This window comes from Merops nubicus, unplaced genomic scaffold, assembly GCF_000691845.1.
Source record: "Merops nubicus isolate BGI_N331 unplaced genomic scaffold, ASM69184v1 scaffold2648, whole genome shotgun sequence".
Classification (NCBI taxonomy): domain Eukaryota; kingdom Metazoa; phylum Chordata; class Aves; order Coraciiformes; family Meropidae; genus Merops; species Merops nubicus.
The window spans coordinates 27,116-46,565 of NW_008626179.1; the positions used below are offsets into that span (position 1 = coordinate 27,116).

The 19,450-nt window shown below is 39.3% G+C and overlaps 1 protein-coding gene across 1 annotated transcript in view; it reads left to right on the top strand.

The window, feature by feature from the left end:
* Positions 1-19,450, top strand: part of ARHGAP10 (Rho GTPase activating protein 10) — a gene marked incomplete at its 5' end in the record, with an annotated part of 81,107 nt that overhangs the window by 26,448 nt on the left and 35,209 nt on the right. Inside the window, 4 exons of the mRNA XM_008945893.1 lie at positions 2,250-2,337; positions 3,585-3,643; positions 6,263-6,368; positions 6,993-7,152. Of these exons, the coding sequence (XP_008944141.1) occupies positions 2,250-2,337; positions 3,585-3,643; positions 6,263-6,368; positions 6,993-7,152 (413 nt within the window). The remainder of the gene's footprint in view (positions 1-2,249; positions 2,338-3,584; positions 3,644-6,262; positions 6,369-6,992; positions 7,153-19,450) is intronic.

The window sequence follows — 19,450 nt, forward strand, 5'->3', positions numbered from 1 at the left end:
ATTGTACCTATGGTGTGCTGTTTGCAGCAATAATCTCCTCTCAATTTAAGTGAGGCATTTGGTAAGGAAAACACTCACTACATTTCAAGGGAAAATGTTAAATGAATCCAATATCTCATTGTAAAGAGGGATACTGAGTTAGGGTTCCAGTGTTATGGGAATGTGGTATAAGCAATTGGAGGCTCAGTTCTTGGAGTGCATCAGGGACCAATTCCCATTTCATCAAGGATCTACATTATAGATTTGATGTGGCTCATTCCATGCAACAGAGTCCATGCAAACCACTGCACAGGTCAGCTTGCAGACAGACCCTTGCTCCTGGTTGTAGAAGATGACTTTCAGGTGCCTTTTCAAACTCAGCAGCTTTCAGAACAATGGCATTGATTTATTTATTATTTTCTATAAATAAATGGCAGTATGCCTCCATTCCTCCAGTGGGCATATTGCCTATGAAAGCAGAGAGAGTCTCCTCCTAACCTACTTTAGTGATCTGGACTGTTTTTATAAACTCTCATGCTCCCTTATTGTCAGAAAGATTTGCATAAATTTTAGAGCTGCTCTGTCAAAAGCTGTTCCATAAATGTGCACAGTTATTTTTATCAGTGCAAAGTTGCCATTCAGTGCACAGTGGCTGCTATGTGAACAAGGAGAGTGAAAACTAGGAGAGTCAGTTTGGGCTTTTTGGTTTTGGGTTTTTGTTTTTCCACAAGAGATAATGAAATACTTCAGCAATACCTTCTGGTTTTAATTTTAAGGGGCTAGCTTTGGAATTTGGACACTTGTTATTTTCCTCTTCAAATTTCACCTAACTTAGTGCATCCTTTGCCTATAAAGGAGATTGATGATTATGAAGCAGTTATTTAGAAAGTGGATAGTGGTTGAGCAAGAAAACCTGCATAGGTTTCAATAGTTTCTGATAAGATGGCAGTTTTTATTTGATTACTTGAGTAGGAAGGTTTTCTTCTCAAAGAAGAGACTTTGAACACAAACAGCAGGATGAGAAAGCAGAAAAAAAGAAACTTTTTCCTCAGACAATCTTGAGTATTTTGGGTGATGGCTGCCTAGTTACAATTTGGTAGAAAATGTTATCTGACTTGTATTTTAAAATGAGATTTAAATAATTGATATAATGAGGGAGAATATTCAGTTAGAGAAATAATTGCTTGGCACAGCCTTTAGAACAGAATTATTTAGTCCCAGTAAAAGGACTGCACCTTTAATCAGGGATCCTAATTTGATTTTTTGAACGTGTCTGTCATTTGTCTGACAAGCAGAGTAACAAATGAGTTCTGAATTGTATGAACTGGTCAACACGTAATCTGTGTCAGCTCCTGCTGTAGTGACTGAGGGAAACATGTAACAGCAATAATCACAGAAACTCTTGAAGCAATCAAAATTACCAAATACTCTGGGCTAGTTTGGCCATATACATGTGATCAGCTTGTGTCAACTGGCTGTTGCTTCCTGGTTTTAGGCCAAAAAGGTTTTTTTTCTAACTGCAAAATATTCCACTGTGGTGTGAGCTGTTACCTGGTGGATGATTCAAGTCCATCTGTCTTAAGACTCTGTCAACTAAAAGGTGGGAGGAGTTCCACAGACCTGACAAATGGTCAAGGAAGCTTTTTTTCATCCCTTCATCAGTTAAAACTGACCAAGAAAAGGCAACAATCAGTCCATCTGGTAGAGGAAACACTGATAGAGAAGAGTCCTCCCACTCTTGAAGTACCTCTTCAATGTTTTCCCAGAGTAAGGAGGGTCATATTGCACTTTGGCTGTTTTCACTCCAAAATAATAGTTTACAAGCAAAACTATGGAAAGAATTCAAAAAGATTTCTGACTGTACTTGCATTTTAAATAATGAAAGAAAAGAGGAAAAGCTGTTAGGCTTAGTGGCTCTTTTTGCTAACCTGTTTTTGCACATCTTTCTGTGTTTATGTGCATTTTTCTGCTTAATTCAAGTGATGAAAATATCAATTGTTGTAGAGATTTTTTTACATGAAAGTGATTTTTTTTTTTAATCCTTCATTAAGGAAAAAATCAGTAAATACTTTTTGAAACAGAATACAGAATCTCTAAAGAGGTTTGGATGTTAAATCTTCTTACTATTAACTAGTAGCAAGGCTGCATTACTTCTGTCTTCATGTGAGCAAATACATCATGACCAAATTCAACGTTTGCAGCTCAGGTAGGGCATACTGATTCAGAATTCCATGTTCCATGTCCCTCTTCTCTTTCTGATTATTTTCTAGATGCAAAAACCTGCAATGAAGTTGACCTGGAAAACTCTCTGGAGTGGGAGGTGAAGACAATTACCAGTGCTATGAAGCAGTATCTGCGGTAAGCCTGCCTCCCATTTATTGATGTGTTGGACTATGACTTCTGTATCCTAATCCTCCTCTACACTGTGTTAATCTGCTTTGCTCATTTTCCCTGTATTTTGGAACAGAGCTTCATTCTGTGCAAATATGTTTGTTATTTGTCTGGAGTGAAACAAAACAATTTAGCAACACCAATACTCACGTTCGTGAGACCGAAGCCCCCAAATGTTTTTGTATCAGAGACATTTCAGTGATGGTTCAGAAACCTGAGTTGTTGGTAAACTTGCTAAGAGTTGGTAGTGAAAGGAAGAGTTTTTTGCCTTTTTGTGGTTTAATGTGGTAAAATGAAATTTAAAATATTTTCCCCTTCTGGCCCTTGTTCTGATGTTCTAGGTGCAATAGTAATAATATTTTCAGTGTTAAAGGTAAGAGTTTTAGGTGTGTTCTCTGCTCAAATTTCTTGGCCAATGCTTGATCAAGATATTTTACTAAATTGAGAACATAGAACTTCTGTGTATAACACAAATTCAGTATTTTTAAGCTGCTGGTTTTGTTAAATTAAGTATTAGTGCAACGACTATCAAAGAATGCTGGAGAACCATTACCAAAATAAAAGTGTCTCTTCCAAAGTGTTGGAAAGAATAACTTAAAAAAATAAGTAGGGGAAAAAAGTGCCCACAGTGAAGTATTTCCTGCCTACAGTATTTCCTGTCTGAGTGTTTACTCCAATATTTCATAAGCATCAGTAAAGTCAACTTAATAAATGAAGGTTTTTACTCTGGTGTTTGGACTCTGATCTCCATTATTCAGTATATTTTTTATTGATGACTAAGGTTTTCAATGTTAATGTTTCTGTTTGAAATGCTTTAGAATTTTTATTTGTGGATGGGTACTGTTCAGCAATCTTAACTGTTTTAGGACCTTTATTTCTTTCCACTAAGGCATTTATTGTGATTGTTTGTATTTTAAAAACACTAATGAAGAATTAATTACACGGTATATGTGTATGATCTTCATCTGAGAAAATATTGATTTTGTGATGGACTGGAGGCATCACTTCAGCTCACAGAAGGTGAATGGATTCCCTCCCAAATAATACCTATTTTTCCCTTCATGCTGGAAAACACTGAATTCAAGGGCCACCCTAACAATGGTGGCCTCCAGTGCAAGGATTATACTGCTGAATGTTAAAAAGGTTTCCTGCTTAGAGTAAACAGAGGTAGAAAAGCATATAGCTAAATTTATGATGTCACCTTTGTTTTCCAGAAGCCTTCCAGAGCCACTGATGACATACGAGTTGCATGGAGAATTCATCATTCCTGCCAGTAAATATATGACTGTAGTTCAAATAGAAATCTTTTCTTACAGTTCTGCTGTGGCCTTAGTAGTGCCTTGCAAAGGCAGTTTCAGAGAAATTCTTCCAGCCAGTAAAACTATATGAGTAAGAAATGAATGTTTTTTAAATATGTAGGTTTTAAGCAGTTCTAGTCTGTGTCCCATATGACCTCTCTCTTGACAGGCAAGCCTGTGGCAGACTTAGCACAGCACAATTTTTACTTCCATGGAGAAACTTTTAGAGAGACATTGTAAACATTCATTCTTATTATTTTAATTCTAGAACAATAAACATCTCCTTAGATTGTGATTTGGGTTGTTTTTTTCCTTCCATTTATAAAGAGTATGAAGCTTAGTAAAAGCAAATACACTAATTTGGTCTCATTTGAATCTTTAAAGCACAGCTGCCTGACCCTTGTTTTCAGTGCCTTGTTAGCTCTGTATCCAGCCTGGCTTGAAAATTCCTCCTATATTAGCAGAAGAAATGAAAGAACAGGCCAGATTACACTGTGGCAGTTCAAATACAGACTTGGAGAAGACACAACAGCATTTGTACTTCAGCTGTATGGTATCTAATGTACATGGAATTTTTTTTGGAAGGGGATGGAGGGAAACTGTGCAAGAAAATTTTTGGCAAAGTATCAAACAGATATTTAGCTGATTTTCTTTCCAGCCTGTAGCACTTCTGGCAAACTGGGGAAAGCAAAATTAAAATAAACTTTGAGACAATTGCTTTATCTCCTTTGGATTGCTGTAATGACTTTCCAGAACTGCAGAATTCAAAATGAGAATTAGCCCATGAAATTCATTGCCAAAGCACCTCTGAGAGGCCAAGTGCTTCAACAAAATTCAATGTACTTACCTTAGATGGTGCATCTACCCTTTGGTATGGGAAAGTGTTGAAGTAATTTTTTGACCTGTAAAATTTAACCAACAGTTTCTCTCTTTTATACTTTATAGTTCCTTGCTATTTTATTATCTCTTTCAATAATGGCATTCAGCTGAAGTTACATCTTTTAAAGAGAACAGTGTTCATAAGTACTAAACAAATTTTTAGAGATGATTCTATTTAGTAGGGAGGGAAATTTAATCAACAATGCAGAGCTATGTTAGGATATACTTAAAAATAAGTGGATATTGTTGCTTCCTGTGTTGGTTATAAAAAAAACAACACTGAAAATAGTAAGGAATATCCTTTTTTCTGAAATATTAGGGGAGGAAAGATAAAATTAAAAGATTCTCCTTTCAATTTTTCTTTATACATACCATTTTAGATTGAAACTATATAAGCCTTGGTTCTGTCTTGTGATTAAGTTGCTTAGCTATTCTTTAATTAGAGTTTGTGATTTCACATGTATGTAAAATAGTCCTGCTTCAAACAAGGCTTCTGTTTTTCTGGCTGTCTGAATTTTAATTAGCTGACTGGAAGCTAAATGTTTTGCATTTTGGTAGCCTTTTTTCTTGCAATCTGTGCAGGGGTGTTCACTGCAAGAGAATAAAAAAAAACCCCTAAAATCTGTAGCAATACTCAAAGAAAAGAAAAATCTGTAGCAATATTATGCACTGAAGAAATGTGGTGGTATTTTGTATGAAATCAACTTAGCAATCAAAGCTGCCTTAGAGTAAAATGGGACCTGATGAGTGGTCCTGGAGTCCAAACTTCTGGCATTCAGAGGAAGCTCTTAATTTTTCTCTTTTTGTACTTCATACTAAGTATTATTATGTACAAGAGAAATACTTCCACTCCTCTCGTTGTAACTCCTGAGATGGAATTTTGTGATTGAATACATCTCTGAGAAATAGGAAGAGGCATTATTTTAAACTTTTACAGGCTCTTCTTTTCATCTGTGTACATGTAGGGGTACTGGGAAGCTGTAGGGGCCAAAATTATTCCATTTAACATGCACCATACAAAAATTTAAAGCTCCATGGTTATTTTTCCTTTATTTCTTTACTATAGCAGAGAGGGATGCTGTTGTTATTCGGGGCCCATTGTTGTAGAAATCTCACTGAGGAGCTTTTTTTTGCTTGGTGGAGCTTTTTTTGCCTGATTATTCTTCTGTTTCTTCAGAAGTGGTTAAGTTTTCTGAGCTCATGAATCTTCTGCACGTGTTGTCTTGCATAGTTTCCAATGCAGGGCACCACCCATGCAGTGTCCTTAGCTGCACAGCACCAACAAAGCTGAATTCTAATGATGAGGCCAATCAGTTAACGATGCTGAAATGTAAAGCAGTGCAGTTCCACTCTCAGGCAGCCAGTCACATTGCTCCTCACCTTGCAGTATAGTCACAAGCAGAGGAGCCCCATCCCTACCAAAAAAACCCTACTGTTGGTTTTTAAAGATAGATGAACAGAGGGATCTTTTTGCAGGTGGATTGAAGGGCGAGCTCACACACTAAGCAAATAAGTTGATGATGATTTTAGGAGAGGATTGTGAAAACAAAGCACATATGTTCAGTATTGCTGTGTTTGGCCCTATGGAAGTGGTGAAGCAAAGCTTGTGCAGCGTGTTTCCGTGCAGGGGTGGGACAAGCTTTGTGTTTCTGTGTATTTTATTTTGGTTTGATATGGTTTTTTTTGTTTTTGAGAGAGTTATTTCTGTCCCCTAGAAAGCGGGAGTCCCGAATCTCGAGTTCACGCCGTTCACTTCTTGGTCCATAAACTCCCAGAAAAGAACAAGGAGATGCTGGAAATTTTGGTGAAGCATTTAGCAAAGTAAGCCTTGCAACCTGTTTTCCTCCCTTGTCAGAACTCATGCCTCTGCCCTTCGTGTGACTACAAAGGGCCTTAGTGAAAGCGTGGCTGGAGCTGGAGCCCATCTCAGTGCTGTCATGCACAAAGGCAAGACCCAAACGTGCAGCAGCAGACAAGATTTTGACTCATGCTGTGTGTGCTTTGGCGGGCAGGGCAGAAATCTAATCCCTTAATGAAGCTGCATAAGTATTTACTTTAGCCATCCTGCCAGCAGTGGAGGGCTTGATTGAAGTGAGAAAGGGAACATTAGACTTTCTTTCTGCAGATGCTGGCAAAGCGAAGAGTGGAGATCTGTTAGCAAATTTAAGCTGGTTTCTCACTTGCCCTGATCCAAGGCTAAGTGCATTTTTATGTATTTAAGTTCAGTAAGAGACTCCTTTTGTTTTCAAATTGCCAGTGGAAGAACAGCTTTTCTGTTTTCCAGAATCCACTAAGGCTTTATTTGAAGAAACTTTGCACCAAACAAACTTCTAAAACCTAGATGAAGGAAATGTGATGTTTTCATTTGTAGACTGCAGTTTCCAGCAGTAATGGAAATTTTTCATAACCTATTTCCTGTTTTTTCCTTCAATTCTTTTCAAAAAGCGTTTCGAAGCACGCCAAGAGGAATCTGATGACCGTGGCCAATCTAGGGGTGGTGTTTGGACCCACCTTAATGAGGCCACAGGAAGAAACTGTAGCAGCCATCATGGACCTGAAGTTTCAGAACATCGTCGTGGAAATCCTGATAGAAAATTATGAGAAGGTGAGTTCTTCAGCGTTGTCTGAAACCATCTGCTGGGCTTAAGGAGTCGTGTGGAGTGGAGGAATCTTAATTCTGAAGAAGATCATCAGTGCACTGAATGCTTTTGGCTATTTATACTCAGTAAGTACCCCTGTTCAGAGATAAACTGACCTTTGGGAGCGTGCATTTCCTGGCAGCAGCAGCGCTTCCATGTGTATAATACACAAATAGAGTCTCATGATGATAGCTGCATATTTATTTTTCTGAGCAAAAGTGGTACAGCACTGGAAAAGAGAAAGCCTGGGCTCATTTTTTAGCTCTTCCATTAAGTACTTTGACCAGGGTCTTAATTGATTGTTCTACGTCTACATTTTTCTCAAAGTTTACACTGTAAAAAGAAGACTTTCCTATACTGTGAATTTTATAGGTAAAAAGCATTATGAGAGGGCCAAGAATTAACATTTCCTTTGTTTTCAGCTGAATGTGTGTTATTTTAAGCCTTTGCATATGAGGTAATACTGAAAATAGAAGTTGTTGCTGCTGCTGTGGCAGCTGGCAGTTCCTAAGGTACCTTACATGAAGCAGATACTGTCCAGAATATCACTGCATCTGAAATGTAAAGAAACAAATTAAAAAGGAGGAAAGGAAAGGAAAGGAAAAGAGAGAAGAGAAAAGAGAAGAGAAGAGAAAAGAGAAGAGAAGAGAAAAGAGAAAAGAGAAAAGAAAAAAGAAAAGAGAAAAAAGAGAAAAGAGAAGAGAAAAGAGAGGAGAAAAGAGAAGAGAAGAGAAAAGAAAAGAGAAAAGAGAAGAGAAGAGAAAAGAAAAGAGAAAAGAGAAGAGAAGAGAAAAGAAAAGAGAAAAGAGAAGAGAAGAGAAAAGAAAAGAGAAAAGAGAAGAGAAGAGAAAAGAAAAGAGAAAAGAGAAGAGAAGAGAAAAGAAAAGAGAAAAGAGAAGAGAAGAGAAAAGAAAAGAGAAAAGAGAAGAGAAGAGAAAAGAAAAGAGAAAAGAGAAGAGAAGAGAAAAGAAAAGAGAAAAGAGAAGAGAAGAGAAAAGAAAAGAGAAAAGAGAAGAGAAGAGAAAAGAAAAGAGAAAAGAGAAGAGAAGAGAAAAGAAAAGAGAAAAGAGAAGAGAAGAGAAAAGAAAAGAGAAAAGAGAAGAGAAGAGAAAAGAAAAGAGAAAAGAGAAGAGAAGAGAAAAGAAAAGAGAAAAGAGAAGAGAAGAGAAAAGAAAAGAGAAAAGAGAAGAGAAGAGAAAAGAAAAGAGAAAAGAGAAGAGAAGAGAAAAGAAAAGAGAAAAGAGAAGAGAAGAGAAAAGAAAAGAGAAAAGAGAAGAGAAGAGAAAAGAAAAGAGAAAAGAGAAGAGAAGAGAAAAGAAAAGAGAAAAGAGAAGAGAAGAGAAAAGAAAAGAGAAAAGAGAAGAGAAGAGAAAAGAAAAGAGAAAAGAGAAGAGAAGAGAAAAGAAAAGAGAAAAGAGAAGAGAAGAGAAAAGAAAAGAGAAAAGAGAAGAGAAGAGAAAAGAAAAGAGAAAAGAGAAGAGAAGAGAAAAGAAAAGAGAAAAGAGAAGAGAAGAGAAAAGAAAAGAGAAAAGAGAAGAGAAGAGAAAAGAAAAGAGAAAAGAGAGAAAAGAGAAGAGAAAAGAGAAGAGGGAAAAAAGAGAAAAGAGAAAAGACAAGAGAAAAGAGAAAAGAAAAAAGAAAAGAGAAAAAAGAGAAAAGAGAAGAGAAAAGAGAGGAGAAGAGAAGAGAAAAGAAAAGAGAAAAGAGAAGAGAGAAAAGAGAAAAGAGAAGAGAGAAAAAAGAGAAACGAGAAAAGAGAAGAGAAAAGAGAAAAGAGAAAAGAAAAAAGAAAAGAGAAAAAAGAGAAAAGAGAAGGGAAAAGAGAAGAGAAAAGGGAAAACAGAAGAGAAAAGAGAAAAGAGAAGAGGAAAAAGAAAAGAGGAGAGGAGAGGAGTCTTTTAGTGGTCTCTTTGTTTGGGTACACCTTTGGGAGTCCCTCTTGTCTAAGCTGGCTTCTGGAACTGGATGTTTGAGGTCCTTGGCTTGTACTGGGAGGATGGGTAGCTCACTCTTCTTGGCAAAAAAAGTGCTCTGGAAAAACTCCAGGATGTGTTTTCCTCTGTAATTTCTTAAGCATTCTGAGTGTTGAAATAGTTATTTCTTTTAAAGGTTACCAGTGTTGAGATTGGCCATCTCAGTTGTCTTATCTCCTCTGAATAATCTCTCTCAAGTTTTTCTGACAATGTAATTCCACTGAGTCCCTGAGTGATAGAGGCTGGGCAAAGCTGCTGTTGGCAGAGCTGTCCCCACGTGGTGGGTTTGGTTGGCTTCATGGCCAGGGGCTGTAGTGCTGCCCTCATGCACACATTGGGCAGATACTGTACAGCTCTGTTGGAAAAACACTGTGGCTCGAGGTCTAAAGTGATAAATAGTCCAAGAGTTGTAAGCCACACAATTCATTTTGGACCTTAAAGATTAAATCAAAGTAAACTTTGCACTGAGATCATGATTTTGGAGCTATTGTAGAGAGCATGCAAATTTAAGACAGTAGAGAGAGTGTGCAGAGCTGGGGGGTTTTAGTAACATAAAAGTGTTGGAGTTATGCTGGTTCAGATCACTAGATCACCACAGATTAGCACCATCTTATTTTCATGCCAGCTCAGTCTTTAAAATTTGGACATCAATTTCATATTTGAAACATTATCAGCAGTGGCCTTTCTTGCTCCTCTGAAAATGGAGAGAAGCAGGGGATGGAAACTATGTCAAAATGATACTGCATAATTTTCCATAATTCCTTGGGTTTTATGCCTTCTTTAGAACTAGAAGGCTATAATTTTTTTTAAGGGATTTCTATCATTTCCCTGTCATTTCTAACAGGGAACTTGCCATCAGTGGTCTGCCTGCAGCAACCTCTCCCACACTAGAGCTGCTTCCAGGGTGGAAGGAAGCCCCAAGTGTGACCTCTGTGTATTTATAGCAAAGGCAGTGGAGAGGTGTGTGTTAAGGCATTATAAAAATATTCTCTTCTAATTGAATACATTGCTGTTGTAAGTGAGCATTTGTCATTTAGGGCAAACCAAGGGCCTGCTTTTATTGGCAAGCTGGCTTATTGTCAGTCTAATGTTCATTTTATATTGTTGTTTTGAATTTCTCTACATTTCCAACTTCCTTCTTGTGTTAAGTATGTTTCTTATAGCCCTGGTGAAGTCCTGGAAGTCACCAGCTGTGGGTTAAAATACCTTCAAATGTTTCATTCCACTGCTATGGGTTAAAATACCTTCAAATGTTTCATTCCACTGCTGTGGGTTAAAATACCTTCAAATGTTTCATTCCACTGCTAGTCCATCTCTGCTGATTTTTAGCAGCTAATAGAAGTGAAGGTTGGAATTGCAGAAGAATGATGGATAGTTATTTGGATTATTAGCTTTGAAATCCTGGTGCAGTCATTCCACCATCATCACCCTGATGAGTACTAAGTAGATAATTTCAGTGCAATTCATATGTGGAAACCTGGGTTGAGGAAAACATGTGGGGTTTTTTTGTTGCTGTTGTTGGTTGGTTGGTTGGTTGGGACTTTTTTAAAGCTTTGTTGATGTGTGCCTTTATTTCCTGGAGCTAGAAACCACTCAGTACCACTTTCACTTTGCTTACAGGCTGCATGTGCACTTTCAAACCATGGATAGCTGTGAACCAATTGGAGTAGGTTGAGGAGGGGACATCCAAAACTGTCCCCATACTGAGGCCTGATGTTCAACCTGATGTCTCCCATAGCTGGCATTAGAGCTGCAGAATGATGAAGGCTGTGAGGGGGATAGAAGAGCACTGGGGAAATACTCATTTAGTTTTTCTTCTTCTCAGTTATGGATGAGTCCCTTCCAGGCAGAGTCTTTCTTGATGTTCAGTGAGAAGATGAGCTGTGGAAGCAGATCCCTGCTTTGAAATGACAACCCCTAAACCCTAGCTGAGAGAATATTTCACCCAGGGCCCTCAGAACAACCTGTTGTGGGCCAGTCCAGAGGCAAATGAGACCTGGGCATTGTCTTGCTTGCTTCAGTCATGTGGCTGCAGGGGAAGGCCAGCTGGGCAGAGCAGAAGCATGTTGAGGTTTGATATTAATTCTCTCTGTATAGATTTGCCTGGATTGCCACGTCCTGTGCTGGCTGGGCTGTGTGCAGCAGCATTCTGCTTTCCTTTTGCTTTGCAAGTCATACCATTGGTGCCATTTCATACTTGGCTGTCTTGTCACCTTCTCCCTTGCTGTAGCTGTGTGCTCTCTCTTGATTTCCATGCCCCATATTCTTCCTTTTGCTAAAAAAAGCATCAAGAGTTTAACGTTTGTGTCTCCTCATTGTGTTCATTTTGCTTTGAAATAAAACCTTTCCTTGGTTTTCCTTTTCTTGAGGTGACAAACTCAGGGGCTGACTGCAGCTGTGCTTGTACAGTGCCTGGAACAATCTTTGCTTGGCCTTGGGTTATCCTCTGATGAAAAGTCATAGTCAACTTGGACCCCCCCCCCCAAAAGGTTTTGATTTCTCTGCTCCTCATGCCCAAATGAGTTTCAAAAGCAATTTTTCTTCACAGGGGTTTCACAGATGGGAAATCTTGGACATCTCAGCTCTGCTGGTCTTTCTCTCTGACCCGTGGTGAGGAAGAAGGGCAGTCCCCTTCACAGCAGCATGAAGAGCATGAATGTGTTCATCTTGCTGTTTGTTGTCATGTTTTGGCATCCCCTTGGAGTAAATGTCACTATTCAAAGCCCTTATTTATTTGCCATTTAGAGATGCCTCAGTGGTAATGTGAGCCAGTTTGGTTTCTCAAGTCCCTGAACGTTATTTTAAGAGGCAAAAAAAAAAACCCCAACAAACCAAAACAGGATAAAAAAAGAAGTCTAAGAAATGAAAGAAGATGAGGGAGGAGGTTGGAATAAAAATCTCAGTGGGACTGGAATATTTAAACCAGCACATGGGGGAGGAAACAATAGTGAGTACAAATAGCAGGATTGCAAAAACAGAAAGATGATGAACATTACAGTGGAGGAAAACTAGAAGAGAAGAAGAGAGGGGCTAGACAGAAATCCCTTGTGGGGACTGGGGAGCCAGGGTCTGCTGAAAGGGAATAGGTGTGGTAAAAGACACCATTCTCTAGAACTCAGACAACCTATGGGCAAAATTATCTCACAGATGTTCATTCTGACAAACTCAATATTTCCTGTGTCTGAGGCAGATACTCCTTTCACTTCTTTTCTCTGTTAATTTTGTTAATTAACAGGGCAGACTTTACGTACTTTAGACCAAATATGTTCTTGTTTTAGCTTGGTTTTGTTCAAAAAAAGTTTTATGGACAAATTTTTTTTGTGAAATAGAAAAGTTTTAATTTTTCTTACTTTAGGCACTCTCAGGATTTTTATTAAAGTCAAAGGAAGAGAAGAATTTAATACAACAGAGCTCTTAAGCCAACATCAACCTCATGTAGTAATACTTGGAAGACCTTTAGTCTTGAAACTTATTACAGTGCATAACACAAGGAATATTTGTGAGATAGAAGAAATGGAAGCAGGTGAAGGCAGTTTGAGAGTGGGAAGTGGCACAGTCAGGTGTGGCTCCACTTAGCAACACCAAATAGGGCATGTTTCAGCTTTTATCTTCTTTTCTCTTGGGCTGCAACAGAGGACCAAGCAGCACTGCCTTGTAATCCTGTGGTTTGCTGTGGTGTAGCAATTAGAAACCTCCCTGAGCTGAATGTTTCTCAAGTCAACAAGTGTGGGGCTTGGAGGGGGAAGAAATTGCATTGAGGGTCTGTCTGTTGAGGCAGAGTTTGCAAAGGAGGGTTGGAGCTTCAGTCCAGGAAGGTGTTCGGCTTGTGCTTCACTTTAAGCATGTAACTAATCAGAAGTGACACTGAAACTATTCCTGAACTTAATTCAAATTACATGCCTGAGTGGCGAGCTGATTCTCAAGCAGAAAGGGCAACAAGCACAACAGAGAAATTCATCTTGGCTTCTGGTAGAAGTCACAGCAGCTCCTTCATTCCACTACAGTGCATACAAAGTCTTCCAACCCTCTCTCTGCCCTGTGGATGGCAGAAAAAACTTTCCATCTGAGACAGGCAGACGTGGTGTGGGAAGCTGACTGCAAATCTTTGTGTTTATTTGTTTAAAAGATGACAGTTTTCTAAATTTTAACATGGTTTGTGTGTATTGAGACCCTATATCAAATCTCCACTCACGTGCAGTCCACTGGACTGCAGCTGGTGCCATGAAAAGGAGCTTGGTGTGGATCAATACCTGCATTGGTATGCTGCTAGACTGCTCCAAAAGAAAACCTGTGGCCTTGTTAGATTGAAAAAGAAAATCAAAAGTCATGTTCTCAGGGGTAGAAGTGCTCTGCTGAGATGCTGTGCTGCAAATCCATGGCACATACACACATTATGGACTTCTGCCTGTTGGGTTTGCCTGTGATACTCCCAGTTAATCTGGGGAAACTTCCCTCACCTTTATATGACATTTCCAAATGATACAGACCTCACCTTTGACTAATATTTGCCTCTGTCTTGATGGTCAGGGTGCTGGGCTTGCATGTGTGGAGGAGGAAGCAAGGAGAAGTCCTCATGGAGGATGCTGAAGTTTATTTATTCTTAAATAAAACTTTGCTAGCCAAAGAAAATATTCTATGAAATGCTGGAGGGGACATGGAGAGGGGAAAAGTTGCACTGCTGAAGAGTTTAAAAAGTAAATTCTTGTGCAGAAGTTGTGTGACATAAGAATTACATTTTATTGTAGCTTTCAATGGTAAGTTAAGTATTGGATTTATGATTTTTTTTTCTTTATCTTGGCTGAACTGACCTGACTGCCATCCTGTCTGATCCTTGCTGCTGGACAGTAGTGCAATATGGGGTTGTATTTTTGTAAATATTCTTCAGAATTCTAATAAGCTTTTGCCTCACCAGAGAGGTTGGTGTATTTCAAACCATTTAACAAATGTTTGATTTAAATTTTGATGTGGCAGTCAGCTGGTCATCCTTCCTTTCCAACATTTTCCTGTGCATGCTGCTTGCACTAATGAAGCATCACAACTTCACTGCAGAGGGTGCTGGCCATCCAAATGAAAAACACTATCTTTGCTTCCAAACACCTCTCCAGTTCTAATCTAAGACTTAAAAAACATACTGACAAAAACAAAGAGCAGAAAATATTGTACAAAGTGATGATGCTGTAAATCCTTGTAATGGCAGAAGGGAAAGCTGTGGAAGATACTGGTGGGGCTGTGTGGTTGGCTACAGCTGAGCAGTGTCCTTTGCACAGAGCTTGATGTTTAGTTCTGATGATTTTGTGCAGTGACAGCGTGGCAGGAGGATTTTATTCTCAATATATAATTATCTTTGTTTCTGTTACTTAATCAAATGGAGGATTTTATTCTCAATCTATAATTATCTTTGTTTCTGTTACTTAATTTTCTACAGAATTAATTTTTTTAATTTCTATTTAATTTATTGAATCGATTTTTTTTTCTGTTTGTGTGTGTATAAATGCTTATATATGAATATTTCTTGCAAGTGAAGGGAGGATCACATTTACCTGTGGTGTGTTTGGCCATGGCTGCTGCTTCTGCTGGTTCCCAACGTTGGTGTCTGAGTGCTGCCTTTTACCTCCTCAGGACTTGTCACCCTCTTTGCCAGAGAAAACACATGCAAACATTCTCCTCCTGCATTATTTTTTCCATTTAGCAACTAGGAGGTTGTTATGATTAGATTTTCTTTAGCTTGGTAATTAGATTGAGGGCTTAATCTTTTAATTTGAAGGCTTTTTTTTTTGGTGTTATTTTAAGTACTTCCCATAACGAGAGAAGAGACACAAAACTATGATGTGTGGCTGCAATAAGGAAGGACAAGCTTTTCAAAATCCTCTCCTGGGTTTGAGTTTACAGTAGGTGAGCACAGAAGAGAAGGTGAATCTGCTGTTCCTGCTGGAGCAGTGGACAGGCGTGTAGGTATTCCTCATGAATTGTTAAAAGGTGGAGGGAGATGTGATACAGTGGAAGCTGCAGGCTTTGTATCAGGACTGCTATTTTTAGAAAGGCTGAGTCAACAAACTCATAATTCACAACTAATCAAAGGCTGCATGTTTTTAACCTTGGTGTGTGCCTTCCACAGCTGTCCTCCAGACTGTAGTGTCCTGTTTCACTGTGTTGGGCTTCTTCAGTAAAGCTCAAACGTGGACTACGTGGTGCAAGAGAGGCCAAAGGAATTGCTGCTAGGGTCTTACAGACCCATCAGGTTTGGCTGAAAATTCCCTTGGTTCTTTTGTCACCCCTGTGGCCTGCAGTTAGTCCAGAGCTCTTGTTCCTTCTGCCTGAAGAGGGGCAGACAGCAGATACTCCAGTTGTAGTAGGAGATTGAGAGTCTCAGTGTCCACAAATCCCTAACAGCAAAGTTTCATTTGCTTGGTGGATATTCAGGCTGCTAGGCAGATGGTCCCAGGAAATGTTATCTTTGCAGTGAAGAAAAGGCTGTATAGGATCTATGTAGTTATTTATTTAGAGAGCTCTGTGGTTTGGCTCACAGCCAGGGATGTTTCTAGTTTTGCCTTCTCCCCAGTTACTTTTCCAGCTGCATCCTCTGTTGCACTGTAACTAAATAAAGTGTGCCAGGCAACATCAAGAGCCTTATCAGTGGTAACCCTAGGGAGGTAAGCCACTTAAGGATTCTAATAAAGTTGATGATATTTATTGAATTTGTTTATTAGGATATTTATTGAAGATTTTGTAAACCTTTTTTTCAAAAAAATACTCAGTAAATTTTTTTAGAAACGATCAACTTTATCACATTTACTACCCTGAACACAGATTCTGTTTAGGGGTTAAGAATTTCTAACACCTGGATTTTATATTTATTGAATTGTGGGTTTGAGAACCAGAAGAAACAGATCGTGTTGACCAAAACCAGAACTGAAACAGGTTGATCTAATTTTCCATAGGAAAGTAAAATGCAAAAAAAATTAAGATCCTACAGCAACAAAGAATCATTATAAAAGATTTTAGCACACTAGAAACTTTATAAAACTGTTAGGATTGGTGCAGAAACCAGTTTTGAAATAAAACTTTTGTCTAAGCTCTCCAGAAATTGATCTTCTGTAATTTCTGTTCTGATTAAACTTCTAATAACTCAAATTAGCTTCTGCAATCCATTCAAATAGGAAAAAAAAACAAAATTAGAACTCTTCATCCTACTGAATCTGTTTCTTACTGTTAAAAAATGGATTACAATTAGTGTACAATTAGTGGCTAGTGGTTACAATTAGTGGCTGAGCTACTGCAGTGTATTTTAAGATGCTAATTTTCACCTTCCACTTCCTGAAATGCGTAGATCTGCAGTACAATTATAACTTGACATAAAAGACTTTGTTGCTTTATGTTTGCAGAAAATGGCAAAAAAGAAAGGCCCAGCCACTGCCTTCATTATCTTAATGAAGGAAGGAAAAAAGCTGAGAAAGTCTGTTGGGATAAGAGCAACACTGTCAACCACTGAGCCTCTTTTTTTGAGCATTTTTAACTCTAACATATGTTGTTGAGGTTTGTTTTCGTACAGGTTGCTGGGTCTGAGTGGGTTTTGCATGATATTGAAAAGAAGCTAAGTCCAGAAAAGACCATGGTGGTAATAAGTTTCTCTTGCACTATCCCATTAGCTGCTAATTTATAAAATACTCTCTGATCAGCAAAGATTATAGCCAATTGTCATGGAAAGATGAGCACCATGGCCATAAAATGCATAAGGGCAGAGCAGTCTATGTGGCCTAGGTGGATGGCATTTTATATTGCTCAATAAACTCAGTTGAAGGGTTTGTGTGTGTTTCTTTTATTTACCAACTGCAAATCAAGGAGGTACTGAAGGGAAATTACCCAAATAAAACCTTGCACGGATGTTCTTCTCATCTTGAGAAATACTGTCCTCTAAAAAAATCTGATTGTAGTGGTGGGTGCTGTAGCACTAGCTGAATTTCAAAGAATTTGGAATCCCCTGGCAGGTTGTAGCCTCCTTTGCATCAGGGAGTGACTTCTGCTACTCCTGGTGGTTCTTCATGTATTGAAAGGAGACAGATGAACCCCATGTGTGGTGGGGTTCATCAGACTGAAAGGAGGTTTTGTCCTGCAACAAAATCATGGCTCAGCTTTCAGCTGTTCAATGGTTTTTAGAAGTTTACTCTCATTAGCTTTATTGCTAAGCTTCCATTTTTTTTTCCTCCCCTCTTTCTCATCCCACTCTGTCCTTGCTGTTTGCCTCCCACTGATTTTGAGAGGAAATTTTAATTACCCCAGTGATACAAAGCAGACAGAGATGACCTGATGTCTGGGTCTTTTTTCTACAGTGATTCCTGGCAAACATACTGAAATTCATTAATTAGTTCTGCTTGAGACCAGAAAGAACAGCTCAGTATTCTTCAGCAGCAGCAGAATCTAATCTACATTTCTGTGTACCACTATACATCTAGTCATAAACTGGTGGAACAGGTCAAGTTAAATCCTCCCAGCCATGGGGTTTTTTTTTGAAATTCTAAAATCAGCTCTAGTAAGAGCTCAGGGTCTAGAGTCCAACACCGTCGTTGCAGATTAAGGGGAATCTGGCAAAATTCCTTGGGCTGCTGCCATGTGGATCTGCTGGTAGAAGACAGTGTGATAATATGTTGGCTTTGGCTCATTGCAATGCTCCCACAGGCTTGGTGGGACACAGGTTTAGGAATTGGGGTGGTTGTAGGGATGCTCTTGGGCTCGCTGCTCTAGGCAGAGCTGTCACTAGGGGTGTGTATCTGAGGAGGGTTGTGTAGCCTTGTGAAGTATCCAGGTTTGGTTATTGAATAGGGAGAAACAGGTCACACACACACCCACCAGTGTTTTCCACTGCTCAACAAGAGGCTCATCTTTTTTGGTGTAACTTTTACACTGCAGGCTTGAAGACTGACCCACTACTTAAGCCAGCGTGCACTTTTAAATCCTGCTGTTGTGGGAGCTCAGACCTCAGCAGGTATTTAAAACACTCTCCTAACTGGGAGAGGACTGACAGATCTGTTGCTGGATAAAACTTTGATTCCTTCATATGTTAGTCTTCTCATGTTTGTAAATTAGTTTCTCTTAGCTTCCAAGTTTGCCCCCAGGTAGGTCAGTAGCAGGATACCAGTGTTTTTGAGAACTAAATGGCAGAGAACTGATATTCTATAAATCTAATGCAATTTGGCCACAATCCCAAAAACTGTGTAACACTGAATGGGACTGTGAAGCCCTTAAACTTTAAGGCTGGTTTAGTACAATCTTACTGCTTCTTGAATGAGGTAATTCAACGAGTGGTCTTCATTCTTGTCTTCACACAGGCATCAGTCTAAGATGTGGTAACTTCTGCAGTCCAGATGAGTGATGGTGCTAGATCAGACTGATACTTGAAGGGAGGCTTTTTTTTGGAGTAGCCAAGAGATCTCCTGTTAAATAGCATGTTCCAGCCCTTCCATGGGAGGGTGTCCATCCGACTGTGGTTGTCTCACCATGCATCTGATAGCAGCAGCTTGCAGTGCAAGGAGATGTTATGAAACCCAGTCAGGTGTGGTCCTGTGCTGCTGAGCAAGTCAGCCAGAACACACCAACCTTAGCCCCATTCCAGCTGCTCACCTCCTGTGGGCATGACTTTGGATGCCAGCCTCTGTACCTACACGGCGTGCTGCTCACAACAGGTCACTCACAGCAGGCATCTTTTGTTCTTCATAGGCACTTAAATATTTAATGAAGCTAGAAGCAGGTTTGAGTAAAACCAAAAAACTCTTCTCCCCACAACTAAAAGCCATCATGTCTCCTTCCCTCCATTCTGAGGGAGATGTTGCAGTGCTTCTGTCGTTGCAGCAGACAAAGAGCCATTAAGGCACGAGGAAAAGTACTTGTCTATTTAAGGGCTAATCAGGAAAGAGGAGCTGAATGCTGTGTGTGCACTTCCCAGGGCAGAGGTTGACCTTCTGCTTGCTTTTCAGATCCTCGCCTTTGCAAAGCCCTGGTCAGAGCTGCAGCTTTGGCTGCTGCTGGAAAAAGCAGGTCTGGTGATGGGTGGGCTGTGCTGGGGTTTGTTTTCCTCCTGAAAAGCCAAAAAGAAAGCACCAAAGGAGGGTTGAACACGGGTATGAACTGCTTGACTGAACAAAAATGACCTCAAATGGACTTTTTGGTGCAACACGGGAGGATGTTTCCTGCTTCTTTTACATATCCCCCACCCCCAGTGAGCTTTCTAATGTTGTGTGTGTGTGGTTTTGGGTTGCTACAAATCTATTTGGATTTGTATCTGTCTCCAATTCATTAT